Source organism: Endocarpon pusillum, assembly GCF_000464535.1.
Source record: "Endocarpon pusillum Z07020 unplaced genomic scaffold scaffold2749, whole genome shotgun sequence".
Taxonomy (NCBI): Eukaryota; Fungi; Ascomycota; class Eurotiomycetes; order Verrucariales; family Verrucariaceae; genus Endocarpon; species Endocarpon pusillum.
The window spans coordinates 260,260-283,530 of NW_006916232.1; the positions used below are offsets into that span (position 1 = coordinate 260,260).

Genomic DNA, 23,271 nt, shown 5'->3' on the forward strand with positions numbered 1-23,271 from the left:
AGAAGTCAACTTACCTCTATTATCCTGTTGGGAACTTGCTGCACACCGTGGACTTGGAGGCGTTTCACTAGCGAGCAATGAGTAGCTGGAGGCGCCCATTGCATACAAGAAAAGCATCTTGATAGCGATCATGGTTGCCTTGAGGTGGTATGTTCTTGGCACTTGTTCAGACAGATACCTTACGGTATGCTGAAATCGCTTACTATTTGATGGGCAACACTACCTGGTACCACCTACACTCGATGCAGTCAGTCAGACGGACCCGTTCTGCAACGCAACGATGACCTCCGACCTCATTGAAAATGTCTATCCGAATGACACGCATCTGGCTCCTGATTCACAACACTGCCCGAAGATAATTGATGGACACTCTCCTTCTATAGTGAGTTTTCTCGCTCTGTGGCCGGCTTCTCCAGCCTAGTGAAGGTGGAAGCTCATCACGGAACTATTCTTCCAAGAATTCCAATTGTATTCTACAAAGGGGCACATACGGAAATAGGCTTCTACAACGGCTGCATAGTGAGCACCTGTAAAGGAAGTGCTAGCGGCATGCTTCGTCGAGCTGGGGCGAGGTGTTGATCTACGAAGGCGATAAGAAGACATGACAGCAGCCGATCCTACCTTATAGTAAGACCCTACCTAGATCATTTCCTGCGGGGTACAACCAAGAGGTTGAAATCAACAGATCAGTCTCCAGGTGTCTCATAGATGGTGTACACTACAAGCCGCTGCGCATTGGGCAAGGGGTTGAGCTCTTCAGAAGTTTTGTCGTCAGTAATGTGGTTATAAGCAAAAGGTAAGGTTGGGCGAGTCAAGACATCAAGTCAAGTCAGTCACGGCCACTGGAGCACGCGGGAAGCCCAGCTACGAACAACTATCGGGGAAAATATTTTCCGTTCCGCTATGACCAAGCAGTCATTGCGGAAATACTCGTGGCACATCATGCGAGTGATAGTTCTCAGCATCAGGTGGTCCGGGTAGGGAGCGAATGCCCCAGGGCACCAATAACTAAGTCTCGGATCTATCCTATGAGAATAGTTCCGAGTCTGCTGTCAGGAACCAGATCCATTCGAATTACATGTGATGTTATGAAGTCTCTTGTGGCCTGACTCGGCAACCCGATGAGCAGGAACAAGGAAACAGCTTCAACCTATTCTCAATCTTACAAGGAGAGGACTACTGAAGCTAGTCAGTGCAGAGTCTTGATTGAGCCGGCTGCATGACCATCTCGACCCTCTGACAGAAGTTTGGCTTATTCACTAATAGATCAGTCTGAGATGTATTTCGGTGGCAGTTTTCCCGAGCCGAAGAGACCTCCACCACAACTACAGCGGAGGCTAATGCACGTCTTCTTTCCTAAGCCAAGGTTAAAGCGGTACTGTTTGTCCGAATGACCCTTTTCCCGCCACGAAATTCTAGAACTGGCTGGAGTGCTCGTAGTCGTAACTAAACTCTTGCTCGTTGCTCGTACAGCTGGAGTTCATACATGTCACAGCCTGATGATGCATCGAGTGTGACGTATCCTGAAAATGAGGTGGCCACGTGCTTGCAAGCGCATCATTTAACGTCAGCAAACTAAGTTAGGCTAACTAGCGAGTCCGGGGAATTTGTCGCTTGATTTTATCACCTCCCAATTCACAAGACCTACTATGTACGTACGCCATTGTTAGCGTCCTCCTACAGTCGCAGCTAAAGCAATGAATATCCAGCTAACACGATCTATTCCGGGAATTTGCAAATTCCGCGGTATGAACAACCCTAGCTATGTCGTTAGCGGGTCCAGATGCTTGGGGGACTGGCATCCAAGATGTAGCGCATCGGCTGCTCAACCTATCACACCCTACTGGCAAAGAAGACACACTATGACCAAGCGCGCCGGGAAGCTTTTGGACCAGACCAGGGCCGCTCACTTTACGCGACTCCGCAATGGGACGTGGACGTACAACAAGATCGACCCATGCCCATGCCTATGGATCTGGAAATCAGGGATATTCTCTTTGCGCTCGTCAAGTACGTAAAGTACTACGATTGACCTTTCCCCCATCTCCTACCGCGCGCAAATATCAGTCACGATGGGTATCGCTCTCAAGAAAGTCGCGAATATGGCGGGCTCCGCTGCCCCTGCTATTCTCATCGGTTTATTCGTCAGCTTTGGCGGTGTGCTATTTGGGCAAGTTTCCGACTATGTGTTATGTGTTCGTCTGCTGGTTGACTGAAATTGATATGCAGGTACGACACCGGTACCATTGGTGGCATTTTGGCATGAAGTTTTGGCGAAACCTTTTCTCTACAGGCTACACCAACCCAGAGGACAACTTTCCTAACGTCGATACGGGTCAAATGTCAGAAATGGTGTCCATTCTCTCGGCTGGCACGTTCTTCGGCGCCCTGCTCGTTGCGCCTACTGCCCTTAGCTGCCATTGTCCTAAACGCTACCAAGAACCGAAATGACACTGCCTCATATCGCATTCCTATAGCGGTTCAGTTTGCGTGGTCCATAATCCTGATTGTTGGAATGTTGGTTTGCCTGAGACGCCACGTTTCCTGATCAAGGTTGGCAAATATGATATGGCAGTCAATTCCTTGTCTCGACTTCGACGGCTTGATGTTGACCATCCCGCTCTGGTTGAAGAGCTCGCTGAACTTGAAGCCAAGCACGAATACGAAATGCAAATTGGAAAGGCATCTTACCTAGAGTGCTTCAAACCTCCGTTACTCAAGCGTCTTCTTACTGGTTGTGCCCTCCAAGGCTTGCAGCAACCGAGCGGTGTGAGCCTTATCTTCCACTCATGCATCAATCCTCGGCCTCTTAGAAAGTCGTTGTAATCACCGATGGATACCAAGATTTGAATGCTCTTCCTGCCAAGTACCTGCCCTATAAGAAAGGGTACTGAGTCTGGACAGCGCCTGCTGGATCGTGAGCTACCAGTACTTCATTGGACCATATAATCTATATTATGTCAGACCAAAACTAGCACGCCAAGCAGTGTAGAACTTCTTAATCAGGCTAGCACAGTATTTGTTTCCTTAGCGGTATCACGTGGGGGTGGACCACCCGCCATCGGGGCGGACAATAGTGGTATGTAGGGTATGTGGTCGAACGATCTGTTGTCTGTTGTGGTTAGCTGTTCGTGGAGGATGCGGAGGATGCGGAGGATCTGCCTGCTTCAAAGGCAAAATCCAATGGACGAGTTGATGCTTATCTTTGACCTTGCTCGTGGTTGTGGGTAATCCAATTGTGGGCTATCAATCAAGGTGTCCTGCAGCACAAATTTGCTAAGTAGCTTCCCCGCCAATCCTGGGCCCATCCCCTTTCCATATTATTCTTAGGCAATGGAAACAGCAGGCTTCGCACATGCCGCACAAGTCTCCCAAAGCGTGACACCATCTTACCCTACGCGGTACGTTGAGGTGGCAGGCAATGCTGAGACACCAGGAGAACCGGCAATGATTGATATCTGCCAGACTTTTCCACACGGTAAGCTGAAAAGGTCAATAACTGCGCGCACTCACCAGGTCTTGATGCTGTTGCAGAGCCTTGCAACTTCCTCAAGAAACCCTTGATGTCTCCTATCTCATCCTTCTGCTCTATCTTTGATGAGCCTAATGCAGGTACTCTCTCTGATTGACCGATTCTCCTTCATACGTAACTCCTTATCAGCCAGCTCAGCCAGCGCACCCAATGATACGCCACGTCCTCAATCTTGAAGAGCCCAACAAGCGATTTGTGGTAGTGACAGAAGTTTCTGCGTGAACGGACTGTGATCGATTCAAGAATTAATCATGGCTGCGGCAATGACCATGCAACCTCCCAGCATCGGACCCCCTTCGAATTCTCTGTCCACCCCTCCGATTGCAATCTCACGATTCACTACAGGCTTTGGACCTGCAGTCTCTCAAAGCTACAGCCCTGCTGGAAGCTCTCACAAAGGAGGTGGCGGTGACCAGTGCGATGGATGCAGAAACAGGAACAGCAGATGTGCGATAAACTTTGCTTCGAATAAATGTTATTCATGTGACTTCCACCGGCAAGATTGTGTCTTTACTCCCCACACATCGAGGAAGAGGTCCTATCCACAGCCTTCTAGTACTGCGGGCAGGAAGAGGTATGTCTGGATTTTGGCCACGAGATAGTATGTCGGCTGACTCATATCAGCTTTCATGCTTCTGATAAATCCCTTTCTTCGTCATTCAAGGATCTGTTTCAGTCGTCAATGCTTGGTGGAAGCGAGCATGAAAGTAGTTATGTGGCACCGATCCCGCATAGAGCTGCGGGGAATTCTGCGTGCTACCGGTACCTGAGAGGGACTACCTATCTTGACCCGCTCCTTCTTGAGAATGTTCCATTCGACGACAAAAATGAGGCTTCGCTTAGAGCAAGTAAATTCCGGAAGATTGGAAGCGGCGCAGGCCAGTTCATTGAGATTTTGAGCTCTAACACCACGGATGAAGCTCGAAATGGTAGTGTCTCTGCTCGCTTGTTAGAGAGTCTCCGCCTAGCAGACCAAGATCTCCTTTTTCAAAGTTACTTCGACGTTGTGCATCCGGTATTTCCAATCCTTGACCAGCCGGCTCTCTGTGCTTCATACGACAGAAGGTCCGTCGAACCTGTCCTACTTGCCGCTATCTGTGTGGTGTCTGGAGCATGGCTGCAGAGCAGCCGTCGTGTGTCCACCGAACTCAATATGTCGGCTACTGAAGCCATACTCCGAGAGCATCTTAGAGACTCTCAGGACCGACCAAGCATGACAACGTTACAGGCAGGTCTACTTTTAACACAATGCCCAAATCACACCTCGCGGAATCTGCTATCACAACTGATCGCCCTCGCTTTCGACCTCGGCATACATCAAGACTGCAGTCAATGGAAGATGGATGTAGAGGAGAAATTGTTACGAAGAAGACTGGCTTGGGCTTTATATGCCCAGGACAAGTGGACATCCTTGATGCACGGGCGGCCAGCGCAGCTGACAGAATCAAACTGCATAGTCAGGGAATTATCGGAGGAAGATTTTGACATTGCTAAGAGCGCTGAAGATCAATCCAAGTCGATTCGCCGACATGGGGCATGTTTGTTCATGCAGATGCTTGTTCTGTCGCAAATATTGGCAGAGATCCTGGAAACCTTCTATACTCTCTCAGCTGAGGCACAAGTGCATGCCAGCGCTCACAATGCATTGAGAGTGGTTTTGGCACGAGCCAAGCCAGTGCAAATCAAGCTTAAAGATTGGTTCTCAAGTCTTCCAGCTCAACTGAAGATGGACGCTCCGGACGAAAATCAAGCTGCATATAACGGTGTTCTTCATCTTGCCTACTTTGCAACCGAAATTGCCTTGCATCGATGCATCATTCGAGCCAGCGCTGTCCCAGGTACTGAACCTTACCTTGCACATATCTGCCGGTCAGCAGCCAAAACCAGGCTCATCTCTGCCATGGATTTTGTCAACCGGCTCCGACCGTCGCACTTCAAGTGCTCTTGGCCACTTGCATCAGTGCAGAATTTCGGCTTGATTGGCAGTTTCGGGGTGCTACTAAGGGCTACATGTCCTGCCAAGGAAGAAGCCGGCTTCTATTGTGCTCGATTGGAGGAATTCAGGTGGACTCTATCAGTCAGCAATCGACATGCTGATTTTCTCGAATCTGCGATCCGTCTTCTGGATGACAGCACTGAGCTTCTTCAATACATTCCCGAAAAGCCTGAGATAACCGAACTTGTGTCGATGAATCCACATGTCCCGGAGACCAACGGGCAGCAGGGGTCAGCCTTCAAAATTGCTCAAGAAAGATCCTCCGAGGCCTTCACCGGATTTTCTTCCCCATCCACGTCGACAACCAGCGAAGAGGATGTAGAAGGTACAGAAAGTGTATAAGTTGGGAAAATATCAGCAAAGCGAATGTGTTCCAGCCGGTTTACTTTGAATAGCAATGATTTTGTGTTTATTCCATGGCTTCGTAAATAGATACCCCCTTGTAATCAACGCAGTCTGTTCAATGCTTGACCAATACAGCGTAGATGAGTGTCTAAATAGATGCTGATACCGAATATGACCTCGATGACAGGGAAGAGATGACGCCCATCGGCTACACGCCGGCAATCCCAAATTGGAAGGTGATTCTGAGATGCAAGCCTCGGATGGTTCGGCCTTTCGGTTCTGTTCCCGACTTACAACCACGGTAGTTAAAGCTCCTCACCGTTGGATCTACCTAGGCGTTTCTTTCTCATCAAGGCCTCGTCGTCAAAAGTAGACAATCCAGCCACCCTGCCACCCTGCCAGCCAGCCAGCCAGCCATCCATCAACTGTAAATGACCCACTACTCGTAAGCACGAACCAGTTCCTTGGTTTTTTCGTTTTGGGTCAGTCGACTTTCCCGTTTCCGTCCTGCAGAAGAAAAAACCCTCCCGCTCAAACTGCTCTGCGAGGGTACGCGAAAGAAATACAACTGCGGTCCCTGCCGTGATGTTTTCTATTCCCCCTGCAGAGCGAGCGAGCGAGCGAGCGAGCGACAGGTGGAGCTGTTCGACCCCCGCCCCTTCTTCCCCTTGGATGGTCTTCTGCTCTGCCGGAACGGGGCTTGTGGCAGGCATGCAGTGTGATGTTAAGGTAGTAATTAGATAGAGCGGGAGAGGGGAAAGGATGGATGGGTGTCGGGATCTGCGGTGTGTGTGAGTCTGTTTTCTCCCTTGTTGCTGGTGGTTGCATCACGCGTCTTTTGAAAAAGGCGTACTGTCACTTTTTTTTGGACGAAAGGGTGGTGAATTGTTGCCACTGCGTATGTTGATGCTGTCTAATTTGCCAACGCTTCATTGGTTGTTTTTTCTCTTGATCTTCAGCGGAGAAAGTGCTGGAGGTACACAGGACTGACTATTCTCTGCTGCTTGGGTTTGAATTATGGGTGCCCGGGATGGGCTTTGCTCTACCCGCCTTGCTCTTCTAGATGCTGCAGCGGAAGCTGTGGTCTCCGTTGCGCCCCTCTCTATCTCCACCTTTCCCCTTCTTTCGATCTTGCTTTCCTTTTCCCTCACCACGACAGGTTCACGTCTTCTTGCCTCCCACCTCCTAACGCTCTGGCGGGATCCTCGCCAATAACGGAGGATGGAGTGTAGAGAGCATAGGATCTTTTCGGAAAGTTGCTGAGTACTTAAGGTTGTGGTTTGGGGTGTGGGTTTGTGAGGGGCGGATGGAGAGTATTGGAGGGACTGTCACTTCAAAATTGGTTCTTGGTTGAATCGACTTGTCGAATACCCATCTCAAGGGCTCGACAATCCACCGGGGTCATCTGCTCCTGAATTTTCAAACAAATTACGCTAGAAAATGTCTGGTTCATAAACGCCCCGTGTTGGCTCCTTTTCTATTCAGGTGCTTGAATTCGTTGCAGGTCGTCAAGATATGCTCTTTAATCGTGTTATACTAGCAGAACGCTGAGAAATGGTTAGCATATCACAGTCCAGCATCGCGTTTCGAAGACAGTACTCACGCGTTAACGCACCCATCCATTTCACAATTATTCGTAATCTGCGCCCATTTCCCCCACACCACCTTGCCTCCCGCTGTCACGAGCCCCAGCTCACTGACATTCACCTCCACTATAGTCCCCTTCGTAAGCACCCCAAGCTGCGTGTACATTGGATTTTGCGGATTCTTCTTAACGCTGATAATCGGCAACTGCACCGTCACCGCCAACTCCGGATGCGTCACATTGGCCTTCTTGTACCTCAGCCCCATCGGCCGAATGAACCGCTCATACTTGACCGGCCTCCTGGTGAAGTCTGGCCCCACAAACGTCGGTTTGGTGATCATCCTCTTCCACGACTTCTTGGCTGTTTTCTTGCCCGTCTTGATCACCTTGAACATCTCCTCCTCGCTGATGCCCTTGACCTTAGGTAATGGGACGGCGAACTTGGCTGCTTTTTCCGCACGCTTGTTCTTGATGGCGCTGGAGAGGGCTTTGGCGTTTGTGGCTTGGGAGCGGTCGAGGAGGTAGCTGGGGAGAGGCGTGGAGGAGGGTTCATTGGGTGCAGAGGATTTGACGTCTCGCTCTTCGTGCGCTTTGATTGCTTTCTTCATCTGGATCTTCTCGGCGTGGCGCTTCTTTTGGTAGAGTTTTGCCCGCAGGCCACGTAGATTTTGGGCATTTTCGCTCGTGGAGTGGCCCTCTCGGGCTGTTCGTTTGCGGACGCGTTCTTCGTGGTCGAGCCTGAGATCGGATGTTAGGACTATTTGAGAATTATGCGGATGTGGGGGATATTTACCTCTTGCCATGCTGTTTCTGCCACCGCTCGATGTACTCGTTCTGAGGCTGTGGTGTCGCTTCGTTAGTCGCGAGTCGCTCGAAGAGAACTATATTGCAGAGGAACTCACCATGGCTAAAACGGGCGAGGTGTTGAAATCGGAGAAAGGATGCGTCCAGCCTGGCCTACGATATGAGGTTTCTAGCAGTGTCTTTGTCTTAATTTGGAGATGCAGAAATATCGAAAGTCGAAAACTTGGCAGCTTGGCATCTGATAGGATGACATACTAAGTTAGTATCTTGGCAACTGTCGGAGTCCAAATCAGGCAACGGTCGATGGGACACCAACCATAAATACTTTCATTCCTTCATATCCTGACTCGTTGTTCTAAGGAATCTTCAATGGGTTTTGGGTTCTTAGGCAGCCCGGTAACTGTTCGCTTCCTCAAACCTTAGCCTGACTCCAGGCTCTTCTCTATCACTTCTCAATTCCAAATTTAGCCAAACAGACCATAATGAAACTCTCTCATCTCCCACTCGAGATACAATTAATGATAATCCGGGCGCTGGACTACAAATCCCTCCTCAAACTCTCTGCCACAGGCAAAGCCTTCCGTCGTATCTTCCTCCATGACAATAAAAACCTACTAAAACACGCCCTCCTCGACGTCGAAGAGAGCAGAATCCCCCCTACCTTAAAGAGCACCTGCCCCACCAACGAGGAAAAGCTATTCTTCCTTCCCTGCTACGGCTGCCACACCTTACTCCTTGCATGCTCCTTCTCACGCAAGGATTGGTGCTCCACCAGCACCAGGAACGGACCGAATGCCTTCAGTCGGAGGTGCCTGACATGTCAAGCCCAGGGTAAGTACAGACTTAGCCGCCACAGCCGTCTCCTGGATATGCCGGGCGTCTGGGAGGAGAACGTGTACTGTGGTGGTTGCAAGCTCGTGATGCATACGGCGTCGCGGGTCAACTGCAGGATTTATGAGCATTCGGATCAAATATCTTATTGTCGGTGTCAGCAAATGGTGTGGAAGGACTTCCGATGCGTGTTTTGTCGAGCCAAGGCGAGCGGGGAGAAGTGGCCTACGGGGCAGCGGTTCACGGTGGATTGTTGGTCGTTGTCATGCTCACCTGGAGATGACTCTCCTGCCAGGCTACGACTGGCAGCCCAGCAACAGTAGTGTAACACTAGCCAATCGGTTAACTGGCGATAGGCCACCGGTAGCAGACAATCAGACTTACACATCACTTTAGTTCCAGAAGTCGCTTCTTAGTATTAAGCCAACGGCTTAATAGTCGTGCCAGTCTTAGTCTTTCGTCTGGCTTCGATTTCTTTCTCGAAAACTTTGCGGGGTGGTATTGATCGCGCAAAGCTCTACCTCATTATTTAAAGGATCTTTTTGGACGAATCCTCTCTCCCGTTACCTCATGCCGCTCATCCGTCGTTCGCACGGCCTGGCTCCTTAAGAGACCCTGCTGCAGTTGTGGGAGTAACGTGCGTGCTATTACGTGCAATATATGTTGGGATACAGGCGGCTAACATTGGAGCGGCCTGGCGCCATCATGAAAGAATGTTCGCCAATGTTCGGTGACAAGAGATAGTCATCTTTCTTCAACTGCTGGAAAATGATCGGGGCCGCGGGCCAATTTCAGGCAGGGTTCTATCAGATCTAGGCTCGGAAGGAGCTACATGTCGTCGGAACGCCGATTTCCATTAGCAGTTGTCTGGTAATGTTGTGAAATGGGGGGATGGTAGCTTTTCCACTCTGCAATGGAGTGTTCGATCACCACACGGCTTCGCGCCAATGAACAAAGCCGGGAGGCATCAAACGTCCCAAGGCGGAATTACTGGCGGCTGCTTGTAGGGTTTTCCTCTTCTACCGAGGAATTTGTTCCGGATTTTCTTGCACCAGTATTTATATACCAAGATGTTGTATGGACTGTAGGCGAGGCTTTGCTAGCTGGGATTAGGAGTATAGAAATCAAGTCATGAAGAAAATAGCGCACTTCCATTTTACCTAGTACTAACTTATCCTAACTCCATCCTTGGAAAGCTAGGCATATACGATTCCCCATCACACTGCGCAATATTACCTGGGAATCTGGCGCTCGAAGCCATTTTCTTCCCTCATGCGCTGCTACTCCTGGACCCCCTAGGAATAATCATCATCATCATCATTATCATCCCCATACGGCTTGGATTGGGGTACGCAGAAGCCATGGCACTCGGAATCATGTCCGTACTTTCGATCGGGCCCCCGTGAACATCTGAAGCCGTGCGGACATCGAGGACAGTGTCGTCCCCCACAACGAGCCGGTGGTGTGGGACCCGGGGTGGCAGAAATACATGCTCCTCCGCAAGCTCCCGTCGCCGGACACGTCATGGTAGGCGTACAGCTAGATCCCGTTGGACAGCCCGTCTTCACGCCTACGGTGCAGGGGATTTGTGTAGGCGGAGTGGGAGTGGCGATACAAAGGCCTCGACAAACCACCGTTTGGTAACATGTCAAGCCTGCCGGACAATCGTTCGCCCCAAGCGTACACGGGAGAGTGGGTAGCGGTGCGGGGCTGGTGGTTGTGGGCGGGGCGGTCTCGATGCACGCACCGCCACAGTTCCCAGTTGCTGGACAAACCATGGTGGGGGTACAGGCTGCACCTGTCGGACAGCCGGTTTGAGCACCCATGGTGCAGGGGATTAGGGGTACGGGGGTGAATGAGGTGATGCAAAGACCGCCGCAGACGGAGGTTTGGGTGCAGCTTGAGCCTGTGGGGCAAGGGTCTCCGCCGACTGTGCAAGAGACGGTGAATGATGGACCAGGCGTGGTCGAAGGAGAGGAGTAGAGAGCAGCAAGTGCAGGTGGGAGAAGGGAAAAGAGGAGTATGGGCTTCATTTTTCTCAGAGAGCAAGGCTTGCAGGCGAGCTGAAAAGATAGTCCAACTCAAGGACAGCTATCATGGCGCTTTGGCGGTCGAAGACTTTATATCAGTCCATGAGGGCAGGAAAGTGGCACTTCCTCGGATATCGTCACCAGATCACTCGCCCATAATTTTTTGTCAGAGCTTTTTGGAGAACGAAACGAGGAAACCGAAAACAAAGATCGTATTCATGCAATGTACTCCGTAAATGCTAAGACGATGGGTATCAACCTCGTATTCGGAGCGCAAGAAGCGATGAGCTGGGGCGAGCAACCGGCTTTGCACACCGACGGGAGGAAAAGCGAGGGGAGAGAAGGTAAATCCCCGTGGTTAACGAAGTACACACCTATTGTACACATAAATAAATTAGCCACAGCCGCGGAAAGCTTCATGGGAATGGTATGGATTTAGCAACGCTATTAGTGGTCGAAAGAGAATCTCTGTCTCTTTTGAGGTCGAAGCTCGTGTTGCCTTCGTATTCGCCTGCATCGAAGTCTCTTCAATAGTCTGAAACCTGCTGGAATATATATCCACCACTCTGTCGTAAAGTTTGCGTATTTTCTAATAGGTCATTATGACCCAGCCACTGCGTACCTCAAACTGATCTGAACGAATGACAGACGTCAGATGAAACCTTAAAGTCAGTTAAAGTGTATGTTAAGTCATATTAGGAATTAAATGTCGTGACCTTTTCTTTAAAGTGTTGGTGGGGCATTTTGATTCGTATAATTGAGTAAGCCGCTCGTCAATGGTGGAATGATAACCTTTAGAACCCGATGGCGTTTGTAGTAGCCAATTAGAAAATGAACAAATTTTACAACAGAGGGGTGGATAGCCTTGCGACTGGCGAGCAAGGGAGACTGTGATGATTAGGTGATGTTGCGTGCTTGAGTAGGGTTACAGCAGATGCACGTTACATTGTCGAGGTTGTGAATGTCCTGTTCATTGGAAATCAAGACTCACTACACGAAATGATCCACCTGAGCTTGCTTGTTAACTGTAGTTAGGAGATCTGAGAGTGGGATTCACGTGATGCCCCAGAACCGGGATGGCCCGAGGGTCACGTGTGTTAGAGGTCATGTGTAGGCTTGGCATCCTCCTCAACATCGGTCCTTTCTGTCCCAAAGACAACAAATTAGTAGTTGTCAGGCTGGTCAATTGACCTACGGGTACTCCGTAAGAGATCGGTCTTTATAGTACGCCTCAGGGCCACCGAAGAATCTCCACTAGCGCTAGCCAGTGTTTCATAATTATTAACAGCCATGAGACGCGGTGGTCGGCAAAAGATGGCTATCACTTATGAAATCTTGTATCACTCTAGCGGATACTCTGGTGGCACCGAGTACTGGACGTGAACAATCTACTCCAAGTCATCATCTAGGCAAATCCAGCCCTACTAGCACGAACATCTGACGGCGGCTTATGTTTGTCGACCAAGGCCTGGACCATGGACGCCACGTTGAAAGCTTACTCATCTCCGATGGTGTGGGCAACATCGAGGTAAGATATTGCCTTGATCCCTCGACGAGATGCATCAGCACCGAAATCTGGAAGATCAGCAGACACGATTGAGTTGCCGAAATTATGCGTCTACAAATTCACTCAAAGCTGTCATAGTCCTGTGCCAGTAACAGGACTTGAGTACAGGTCAGGTTTGCCTCCTTCCTGCGCTAATTACTGTGCTCCAGTTGTATCTTGCGTTCTTCGAGTCCCGGAGATATAGAGGATTGCTCAGCAGTTTCAGAAGGGCGTGACAGTTGACAAATATAAGATGGGGTGCCTCAGCCGGCTCATCCGAAGTAGTTGGATCCTTACCTGAGCCTTCATGAACGCTTCTTAAAAACCTCCTACAACACATCTGCCTACAAGGGCCCCGGCGTCTTGAACGGATCAAACAAAAATGCTCATCCTCATCGTCGGCATCACCGGCAACCTAGGCCAACATCTTCTCCGTGCCGCAACTGTCCAAGGCCACCAGGTTCGCGGCTTGAGCAGATCAGCAGACAAACTCTCCTCCGAACTCCGCTCCTCCCTTGAAAGCTTCGTCGCATCTTCATCCTACTACGACATCCCCGCCATCGAATCAGCCGTCCAGGGAGTTGACGCCGTGATCTGCGCGTATGCCAACGTCCCCGGCCTGACACTAGAAGGACAGCTGATCCTCCTCCGCGCAGCCGAACGAGCGGGCGTGAAACGCTATGTCGCAACATCCTGGAACTCTGACTGGACCAAGATCCCGCTGGGCAAGCACGAGAGCTACGACGAGTTCATCATGTTCAAGCGGCATGTAGAACAGTCGAGCCTATCCTCGGGCAACACCGTTATCAAGCCGATATACATCTTCACCGCCCTGCTTGCCGAATTCGCTTTCCAAGCCCCGAGCGATATGGCTGAGATCCCCGAGTTCCCATGGTGGAATCCCAAGAAGGGCACGGCTGTTTATTATGGCGACGGGAAGACAAGACACCAGTGGACGACTTTTGCCGATGCGGCGGCTTACACAGTTGATATTGTGACGTCAGACGATGCGGAGAAGGGGGGCACGTATTCCATCCTGTCTGATGCGGGAGATGTCTTCTACATTGCGAAAACATGGAAAGAGGCAACAGGGAAGGACGTCAAGCTGATCCCTGCGGGCGACGTAGAAGAGCTGAGAGCATACGCGATGGCAGGAAGAAAGGCACATCCGCCAAACGAATGGAAGAAGTACATCGGACCTTTTTATTGGTTACACACCATTGAAGGGGACTGGAATCTTGATGAAGACCATTTGTATACTTCGGACAAGGTGACACCCACGAAGCTGAGGGACTTCTTTGAGCTGCACAAGGACTGGTACGCAAAGTTCTGAGCAAAGATGTATGGATAGTAGAAGGGGTATCAAGCAAGATGACCGATCTGTTTTGGTACGGGCTCTGGTTCACTCTCAATTAATAAAGCGTGAGTAAAGTGGAATATAATAGAGACCATGACGGTTAAGAGAAACCGATACATATACGATGTTGATCAAGCTTATCCTGATACCACGGGTTATCGATACGAGTCCGAGATAGAATTGTAAGAAGTGGCAATCTCACCTCCCACATGGAGAGCATTCCTCGCTCCATGGCTTTACTCGAGCAGGGAAGCAGGATCACAGCTGCCTTCATCTGCCATTAGGAAAAGGTCGCAAGAGCAGTGTCATCTACACAGGACATTAGGTGGGTGAAAATATAGGATAGACGAGGTGGAGATTGATAATCCGTCAAGTTGTTGACGAAACGACCGGGTCACCCACACATGTAAACAAAATTTACAGAACAAAACATAGAGATACAAATCCAATGCAGTGCTAGAAAACAGGATTTTATTCTTTCTTTCTTTCGAGGAACTCTTTCGTAGCGATAATATGTACACCCCACTAGGTAGGTCAATGTAATCATCATTGAGCCTTTGAAGACACCACCCCTGCAAAATGATTAGTACTTCAGAGCGGATGCGGACGATTTGACACCACGTACTCTCAACATCAGCGACACTCTGCTGCAAGATCTGCTGGAGGACCTTCGGATTCTCAAGCTCTTTGTTGATCTTGGCAATGATTGTGTCTGCCAACTCCTTTTGTTGTCTGGCCTTTACCTGGCCTTCGTACCTGACCCATGAATCAAGCACGGTCTTTGCCTCGGACGCAAGTGCAGTCTTTTGCTCGAGCTCAAAGGCTTGGGCCTCAAGTTTGGCGGTTTCCTATGAGGGGCTTAGCGTCTGTTCTCCTTGCTCTCATCTCCTGACATGCCTTTGAGACCTCAAAGAGCTGTTTCGTAATGTCGACTACATTGCTCAGCGGCTTCACATCCTCAATGCGTGCTTTGACGGCATCCGCATGCCCTGCTCTGGCTGTGTTCATGATGTCCTTGATCCTTTGGATTTGACCATCCGCCCAATCTTTGTACATCGGGCCGGCATATTTGAAAATTCCGTAGAACACACTCAGCATACAGAATGCAACAACCGATTCTTCGTTGAGGACGTAAAGTTCATTGCTGATGGCCCAGATCGAAACGCCTGTTCCTGCGGACAGAAGAGCTGTCTTGGATATGAGTGAACTTCCCGGCAGAGCGTCGATAATCGACTGTGCCTTCTTCTTTGGGTCTTCTGCTGGTACGTTGGATGCTTGTCGAGTGGAAGTAAGGTGTGTTGTGAGGACCGGTAGATTACGGATTGGAGCACTTGGGCGGAGACGAGTGGCACCTGACTGAGATCAATTGTTGCCCTAGAGGGTTTCGGATGAAACCATCGTCCGTCTCTACGTACCTAGAGTGCTTCGTGCAAGTCGCGACGCCATTTCGTGGTTGAGCAAGAGGTGAGGTCGGAGCTTGACGATTGAAGGAGGTTGAAGCTTGGGAGTTCCATCAATGCCAAGGCACTAATACTAGTATGGAATAAAGGCTCGAACCTCTGTCAAAAAGATCAAGAGTTTCAATTTCAGAGACACTACATAGAAATCCTTCTTGCGGGAAAGATTATGAGTCAGTCTCACATCGGAAAGAAGCGAAAGCGGGATGACGCCCCATCGCGAAATCAGGGTCGCAAGCGCAGAACAATCCGAAGTGGCGAAAGTAGCTCGTTGGATGTTGAACAGCTAGAGAAAAGAATTGCCAAAGATCCGTCAAACAATCACAATGATGTTGAGACTCTGCTTCAAATGCTCGACCTTGCTAATCCGGATGCGAAATTGAATCTGAGAGCTGGAGTAGCACTGTGCAAAGTCTTTTCCAGGCTTATCGCGTCTGGCCATCTCAACCAAGACAATCAGGGGAACAACCAGAGTCAAGAATTGTCTGCTTGGTATGCCGAGCAGTATAGGAAATATCGCATCACTCTTGCCAGGTTGTTGAGGTCGGTCTCGGCAGCTCAGCGGTTATCGCTTGTACACCTTTGCTGGAAGGTCTTGGAACAAGATGCCGAATTTCTGGGCAACAAAGTTTGGGTCTCAGAGAGCATGTTCAAACCATTCTTGTCAGCGGTAGTTGACATTCCTGGCGGCACAGATGTCAGAGAGACTTATGTTGACGAGTACATGAATCAATGTCATGATTGCTGCTATCACTCTTTAGAATACTTCTCGTATGTTGCTTCCTTTATGTCGTTGCAGCTGTACTCTAACATTTCCCCTCAAGGACACATGTTGCTACAAGTCAGGATGGGAATGTATTGGAGAATGTAATCGAGATACTCTCGGTGCTTGATCCGCCTCCTGCATCTGCTGAAGACCTAAACTTCTTGGCTGAACCGCCCACCAAAGGTTCGAAGAAACCATTAATAACTCCTGCATCTCTCAAGCGGCGCGCAGAAGAAGCATGGTTGTCAGTACTACGATCACCACATCTCACTACAGGGCTTCGAAAGTCACTCCTCCGCATCACGACCGCAAGGATACTTCCATGGATGTCCCGTCCTGAGACCTTGATGGATTTCCTTACCGATAGCTACGACGTCGGAGGCAGCACGTCCTTACTCGCCCTCTCAGGACTATTCCATCTCATCACCACGAAGAATCTTGACTATCCCTCCTTCTTCCCAAAGCTATATTCCCTTATCGACGCCGACCTCCTCCATAGTAAGCACCGCTCTCGATTCCTCCGCCTCCTCAATACCTTCCTATCCTCCACCCGTCTTCCCGCCACTCTAATCGCTTCCTTTATCAAACGCCTCTCCCGACGAGCCCTCTTCGCACCACCAGCCGCAATAGTAGCAATTATCCCTTACATCTACAACCTCCTCAAATCCCACCCCACCACCACCTTCATGATCCACCGTCCACCCCACCCACCGTACACCAAATCCACAGAAAACCTTGGAGAAGACCCTTTCGACATGAAGCAACCCGATCCGCAGAAAACCGGAGCTATCGATTCTTCACTGTGGGAGCTCGAAACTCTGCAATCACACTACCATCCAAGTGTGGCGAGTCTGGCGAGGATCATCTCTGAACAGTTTACCAAACAGCAGTACAATATCGAGGATTTCCTGGATCACGGGTACGGGAGTATGCTGGGTAGTGAGTTGGTGAAGGAGGCCAAAAAGGAACCGGTGGTGGAGTGGAAAATTCCAAAAAGGATCTTTACGAGGGCGAAGGTTGGCGAGGAAGGTGAAGAAGGGGAAGGAAATCTGATTACTAAATTGTGGGACTTTGGCTGATGTGGAGGCGAGAAGAGAGAACGAAGAGTCTGACATTCCCCGAATCAATAGCTGGCTGTGTTGTATCGGACGAGTTAAGAGGTTGACGGCATCTTCACACAACGCTCTATGCCAATTGCGCAAGCTCTTGCAACGTCACAAACCGTAGCAAGAACAAGACCATTAAAGCTCTCATGCATTTAATACCGCAAGCCTTATAATATTATCAATCACTGCAATATCAACTGCTCTGCTCCCCTCTCCAACTCCTCCAACCCCTTAACCTTCACCTCCATCACCCTCAACACCGTATACCGATGCTTACTCCTGACATGTTTCTCCTTCCTCTGCCTCCTCTTAGTCTTGATCTTCTCCACCATCGGCCCGCTATCGACCGCCATCACCCTGGCGCGACACTCGAACAGCCTCTCGTCCAGATAATTCGGCTCGCCGGTGCGCTTGCCGTCGTAGTTCTCGGTGGAGGTGGTGCCGGCCTTGAGGGTGTAGTCGCGCGAGCCGAGCAAGGAGGCGCGGTTCAGGCGGAGCACGTCGCCGGGCGAGACGCCGTGCATGTGGAAGGGGAGGCGGAGCGTGTCGCCTTGCGTGAGGAGGTAGGGGAACCGGTGGATGTGCGCGGTTATGTAGTGCGGTTTTTGCGCGGTTAGGTGCGGGAGGAGTTGTTGCAGCGATTTGGAGAGGACGAGCGGTTTGCCCGTGCTGCTGGGCGGTGACTTGGAGGGTGATGCGGGTGCGGGCCTGGTAGAGGGGATCGGGGAGGGGAGGGAGGATTGGAGGGGTTGTTGGGATGGCTGAGGTGGGATTTCAGGCTGGAATTGGGTGGAGTGGGCGGATTGATGGAGCTGTGCTCGCCATGGTAGGAGGAAGGTTGGCGGAAATTGTGACGATGGTGTCCATCGTATGTCGAGAGCTGCTCTTAGTATTGAATGTGTCCGCATGGCGGTTGAAGAGTGAGATCGATGTGTCTCTGTGATGACGGATACGAGCAATGACAATGCATCTGTATCTCGAAAGTCTAGAGTAAGAAGAGTAGTTGGACAGTAATCTTTGTTAAGTGAGGTTTAGGCGAGGCTCAGCACGTGACTGTGTATATGATCATCTTTAACCGACAAGGAGTGGTGAAAAATGCAAGAAGGCAAGTGCAGTAAGCTTAAAAATGCGGGCCGCAGGAATCATCTTTTTGGTTAGATAACGTTCACATTCCTGCCTTCTTGAGTTTAACGTAGCCGATGGTAGCTTGCCAAGGCTGCAGAATCTTGCCAAGTTGTACCCCATCAGAAATCAGAATGCACAGAATGCGCGGAAATAGCGCACAGAATTCGCACCCAGAATGTGCAGAAAAAGCACACAGAATTTGCACATAGAATACGCAGAAAGAGCGCACAGAATGATCCTTCTATCCTTCTATCCTTCTATCCTTCTATCCTTCTATCCTTCTTTCAATTGTCTCATTGTCACCCCATGTAGGCGTAGCAATCTTTTTTCCCTCGGTGAGTTATGTACACACTTTACAAAAAGAATGGGAGGGTTCCAGCACACCACGGAATTTCAAAATCTGAAGACTTTGCACACAGGTGAGCCTTTGCGGTCGTAGGGAGGCAGGGAGATTGACAATATCCACAAAAAAGAGTAGGAATCCCTGGCTAGCTGAATCTGAATAGCCGCCTCCTCCTCCTCCTGTCTCCACCACCTTCGACGTGACTAGTGCTGAAGTTGGTTGTAGAGCATTCGCCGCCGTCTCCTGCAAAATTCTCGTTCGACTTTGATTACTTATGCCACGGTGACCGTCGCCACCTCCGTCAGATGGGGAATCCCACCACCCCTCCATCGTCCAAACATACGCGAAGGGAAGGGGTGGATGATCGGCGACCGCTCTGTAGGGCGTATACGCTGGGAGTAATGACATGGTCGGATGTATCAGGATCATAGACAGGGGCATCAGCACTATTCTTTTGAAACTCACTTTCTGAGTCGAGGGCTTCTCGAAATCGTGGGCGGCGAGCAGCGTCGGCACCGCAGCAAGGGGTGGCACAGTGGAGATGCCAGATTGTCTCCTCTGTCGGACACTGCTTCGTCAAAGTCGCCTTCACAGGTCGGCAGATGATTTGCATCAACTTGGTGATTGAATGCCTGACGGTCGCTTTCCTGGTCCGTCCACTCTGCCTCAACATCATCATCGCTGTCAAATCTGCCTGCGAAAGGGTCTTAATAGAGGCCATCCAAGTCGTTGGCACCGAACGGTGTTACAATCGTAAAACGGATTGAGGCTGAATTCTACCCTCAACGTGTGATGGCCGTCTGGCTGTAGTGGTTGTTCCACACCAGATGTCTTCCTTACAATGTCCGTGAGCGTCTTAGCGCAGTGGTCGTGGCATGCAGATCGAAGGGAGCGGGTCGTGCAATATCGAGTACGACAGCATTCAGAACCCAAACGATCTCAGGACACTGGGTCGCTGTTTCATCCGTGCTGCACTAGTTAGTATCTTTTGGCCTAGAACGAGTGGAGGCGGATGAGAGCTGTGTTTGTTGAAGATATGGAAATGGATGAGCGGCCATGAACGAACCAAGATGCCCAAATACGCTTTGCAGTACTACAATCCTTACAAGTAGTGTCATCCATCTGATGTGCCTCGATGTGGTCCACGAATATGAGGCTTTGATGGCGATAGATTGTGCTTCCAAACACCTCCTAGTGGCATTAATAACCTTGCAACGCGCCGAAGACGTTGGACTCGTGATGGTTGGCAGGTTTCCTGAACCTCGGTAGATATGCTTCTGTCAAGCCTGAGGCTGGCCTGGCCTTGTGGTCAAACTGTAGCTCTTCGAGGACAAACGAGCTGACCAAATAAAGAGATCAAAAGGTGGACATGATCTGCATACCTGGCGTGCGGCAAGGAAGCTGCCGGAGATTGGAAATCAAGCAGATTCCTACAGACGTTCTAGCAGGGATTTGAGTCGATCTTCCCTTAAGAAGAATATTTCGACGGAAAATTTAGTCATAACTGTGCTCAAGAATTTCCGCACCTTGTGATCGAAGAGTGGTTGAAGTCTCTCGATCGTGCCTCCTGCCTTTCTTTCAAGTTTCGCATTGTTGTAGGCCTGTAGCTTCAGTGGAAAAAGAGACCAGGGCCCGATCCCCAAATCGCCCTTAGGCGTGCGTTGCCACGCATAGACCTGACCTGCTTGTATGTTAAGTCTGAAAGATTAGGGAGAACCTTGTTTTGCTTTCCTCCAGCTTGCTGTTTTTCTGTGATGGCTGTCGCTCTTCGGCAGATGGCCATAACCACAGTGCTTCTATCTTTCCCGCGTGCTGTTGATTGAACACTCGTTCCCCGAGGGGGCGTATACCATCTGTTCCGACATAGTTGGCTAGCGTGTAGAACAACAACGGGATGACCGCTCATAATGGTTCAGAAGAAGCAGCGTGGATGCAGCTTGCGAGCTCGGCTACCAGTGTTCTCCGCAGGGCTTTAGCACGTGATTAGCCGGTCACGTCTGTCTCGGGAAGGATGCCGTGGTAAGAGGTACTAAGCGGTATATGTGGTTGCTCTTTACGTTTCTCCCAATACGGCTTCCCAATCTGTCTCCACAAGGTAGAGCATAACCCAACCAGCAATAGAAGAAGGCAGATAAATGCGGGAGCTGTGCCCACAGGGATGAACAGGACTACCGCTAGCAGGAAGAAAAAGGCAAGCCAAGCCCAGTGGAGAGAAGTCCATGGGTAAGTCCAGCCATTCAGTGATGGGATCTCCTTGCGCCGCTGGTACAACTCAGCCCTCCTGTTCAGTGGTAGACGCTGTAGATCGAGGCCCTCGAGCGATATTTGCCCACCATTACCGCCCCGGGCCACCATCGCCTTTATCTCGGACTCCGAGGCTTCCGCGGTGGGATCCTCACCCATGTCCTTTCTCATGGCGTTACTGGCATCCATGACGCCGCGGAAAAACCCCATAACTCGAGGTGACCTGTCCAATCGGCTATTCCAATAAGTGTCCATCCACATGCTGTACATGCCGATGGCCCAAAATGTGGAGATCACCATGAAGATGAACAGTTGAAGAAAAGAGAACCCCCACTGGTAGCTCTTCCAGTCATCACAGGAACTTCTTTTTTCTAGATCAGTTCTACTGTACACATCGTTCGCAACGGAATACATGACTTGCAATTGCTCTGGCTTGGTCGTAGCTGGTTCCATATCTTTTGTAAAGAACTGTTCTCGTACCTGGCCGGACGAGTCCACCCAGGTGGTGTTGTAGAGCGTGATGTTAAGAGTCGGAGAGGTTAATGAAGTTGTGTTGAAAACACTCTCTTGGTCGCGAGCTACGCCCCCACCATAACGGGCTAGATCTATTACTATCAGTCAAGCCCAGATTCCGTGCAGGGTGAGATCATTGTTCTTCTCGTTTATGGATCGTATAATGTCGAGGCGGCTGGGATCAACTCACATTCAGAAGTGTATACAGCGATCTGGCAGGGCAGTGGAAGGGTATTGACATCTTCGGAATCGTAGGCAGCCTGTGCACAGGTACGGTAGTCCCATTCGTTTCCCTTGACGTTCGAGTAGCCTTCGTTGCCAACAATGTACGGACTCATAAATCCGATACGACCCCCGTCAGCGATGGTGTAGGCAGCCTGAGACATGGTGATATTGGACCAGCTAATTTTGACACCTTCGGTGGTGTTGAAGTATGGTGTAACATAGGTTGTGTACCCGGTCATGGCGCTCAATAAAGTTGGGAATGAAAGCAGGTAGATTGAGGCTACGGTCATCCATATAAATGCCGCAATCTCGCGGCCCGTTAGCTTTCTGCAAACAGTAGAGCCCATTTTCCAGATTGAACTCAGCGAGGCCTCTTGGAACACAACAGCTTCGAACATGCCGTAAGACACCGATGATTGACGCTCCTCAAGAAGACGAGTCAGTGCTTTTGTGAAGACCTTGAACGTGACCATCAAGAGGATGGATTGGCCGCCCCGTCCAACGATGACATCCCAAATGACGTCGATTAGTTTTGCTTCCGAGAACGTCAGCCTGCCAACGCCCATTGTTATCTGAAAAATGTGGCCGAGGGCCCAAGGATTATATTCGGAATCAAGGCTGAAGTCCCCACCTGGGCTGCAATAACTGAGCTCGCTCGGAATTGTCCTCGCTAGCAACGAAGCCGTTATCAGTGGTAGAATGACTATGCCGAAGATACCAATGTGGATGGAAATTTGCTTCTTTTGTGACCAGGCAAAGTTGAAGACGGACTTTGAGTCTTGCCACATAAGTCGCAGTAAGCGAGTGATCGTGCGCCAGGTCCGCCTCGAGGGCGTTTTTTCCACCACAGAGGATGCGTTGATAACCATATTTCAGTATGGCAGTTGCGAGGAATGGCGAGGGTGGAATCCAACACAGAAGATAGGGTGAGATTGGCAATTGGTTGCGTACAGCCCAATGGTTACAACAAATGGTTTCGCGCAACAGCTGGAAGTCCGTAAGTGTCATCGACCGCTCTCATCTCTCTCATGAGGAGAACGCGTGAAAACCTTCTGGGGTTCGTAACGAACCATCCAACACAACCCTTTCAACCATTGATGTTGACTACTATGGGTAACATTGACCGAAATCGGAACGAGCACAAGATCATCTGCATCTGTATCGGATATAACTCGTTGTCACGCCACAATAAATTGGCATGCACATATTCAGCTCTTCGTCCTACAGGCCTACAGCTCAGTCAGTGTTACTCTATCTGTGAAGCATGTAGAAGAAATGGCTCTGTTCGTTCAAAAAGGGTGCGCAGGGCGCAGAAATAAGTACAAAATTTGCTGTACGGCACAGCGAAAATAGGCGCGAAATTGCAGCAGAAAGTGACCAATCAAAAGCACGAAAAACGCAGGGATACTTAACGCGTACGAAACGCGGCCAATGAGCGCTTCTGGCGTTCAACAGCAAGTTTAGAC

At 50.2% G+C, this 23,271-nt stretch overlaps 7 protein-coding genes across 7 annotated transcripts; 3 read left to right on the forward strand and 4 right to left on the reverse strand.

The window, feature by feature from the left end:
- Positions 1 to 3,783: 3,783 nt before the first annotated feature.
- On the forward strand, positions 3,784 to 5,870 carry EPUS_02163 (uncharacterized protein; the record flags this gene model as incomplete). The annotated part of the gene is made up of 2 exons (XM_007803930.1): positions 3,784 to 4,106; positions 4,157 to 5,870. 2 exons carry the CDS (start codon positions 3,784 to 3,786, stop codon positions 5,868 to 5,870), a joined length of 2,037 nt encoding a protein of 678 aa, XP_007802121.1.
- Positions 5,871 to 7,404: 1,534 nt separating this feature from the next.
- On the reverse strand, positions 7,405 to 8,363 carry EPUS_02164 (Ribosome biogenesis protein NSA2; the record flags this gene model as incomplete). The annotated part of the gene is made up of 4 exons (XM_007803931.1): positions 7,405 to 7,420; positions 7,477 to 8,196; positions 8,252 to 8,298; positions 8,361 to 8,363. The coding sequence occupies 4 exons, from the start codon at positions 8,361 to 8,363 to the stop codon at positions 7,405 to 7,407; spliced, it is 786 nt and encodes a 261-aa protein (XP_007802122.1).
- Positions 8,364 to 13,051: 4,688 nt separating this feature from the next.
- EPUS_02165 (uncharacterized protein) lies at positions 13,052 to 14,002 on the forward strand (the record flags this gene model as incomplete). Its single annotated transcript, XM_007803932.1, has 1 exon — positions 13,052 to 14,002. The coding sequence occupies one exon, from the start codon at positions 13,052 to 13,054 to the stop codon at positions 14,000 to 14,002; it is 951 nt and encodes a 316-aa protein (XP_007802123.1).
- A 570-nt stretch (positions 14,003 to 14,572) lies between these two features.
- EPUS_02166 (ATP synthase subunit 4) lies at positions 14,573 to 15,472 on the reverse strand (the record flags this gene model as incomplete). The annotated part of the gene is made up of 4 exons (XM_007803933.1): positions 14,573 to 14,598; positions 14,652 to 14,874; positions 14,933 to 15,378; positions 15,442 to 15,472. 4 exons carry the CDS (start codon positions 15,470 to 15,472, stop codon positions 14,573 to 14,575), a joined length of 726 nt encoding a protein of 241 aa, XP_007802124.1.
- A 180-nt stretch (positions 15,473 to 15,652) lies between these two features.
- On the forward strand, positions 15,653 to 17,328 carry EPUS_02167 (uncharacterized protein; the record flags this gene model as incomplete). Its single annotated transcript, XM_007803934.1, has 2 exons — positions 15,653 to 16,254; positions 16,308 to 17,328. The coding sequence occupies 2 exons, from the start codon at positions 15,653 to 15,655 to the stop codon at positions 17,326 to 17,328; spliced, it is 1,623 nt and encodes a 540-aa protein (XP_007802125.1).
- A 209-nt stretch (positions 17,329 to 17,537) lies between these two features.
- EPUS_02168 (uncharacterized protein) lies at positions 17,538 to 18,263 on the reverse strand (the record flags this gene model as incomplete). The annotated part of the gene is made up of 1 exon (XM_007803935.1): positions 17,538 to 18,263. One exon carries the CDS (start codon positions 18,261 to 18,263, stop codon positions 17,538 to 17,540), a length of 726 nt encoding a protein of 241 aa, XP_007802126.1.
- A 2,543-nt stretch (positions 18,264 to 20,806) lies between these two features.
- EPUS_02169 (uncharacterized protein) lies at positions 20,807 to 22,674 on the reverse strand (the record flags this gene model as incomplete). Its single annotated transcript, XM_007803936.1, has 2 exons — positions 20,807 to 21,672; positions 21,771 to 22,674. The coding sequence occupies 2 exons, from the start codon at positions 22,672 to 22,674 to the stop codon at positions 20,807 to 20,809; spliced, it is 1,770 nt and encodes a 589-aa protein (XP_007802127.1).
- Between the last annotated feature and the right edge of the window lie 597 nt (positions 22,675 to 23,271).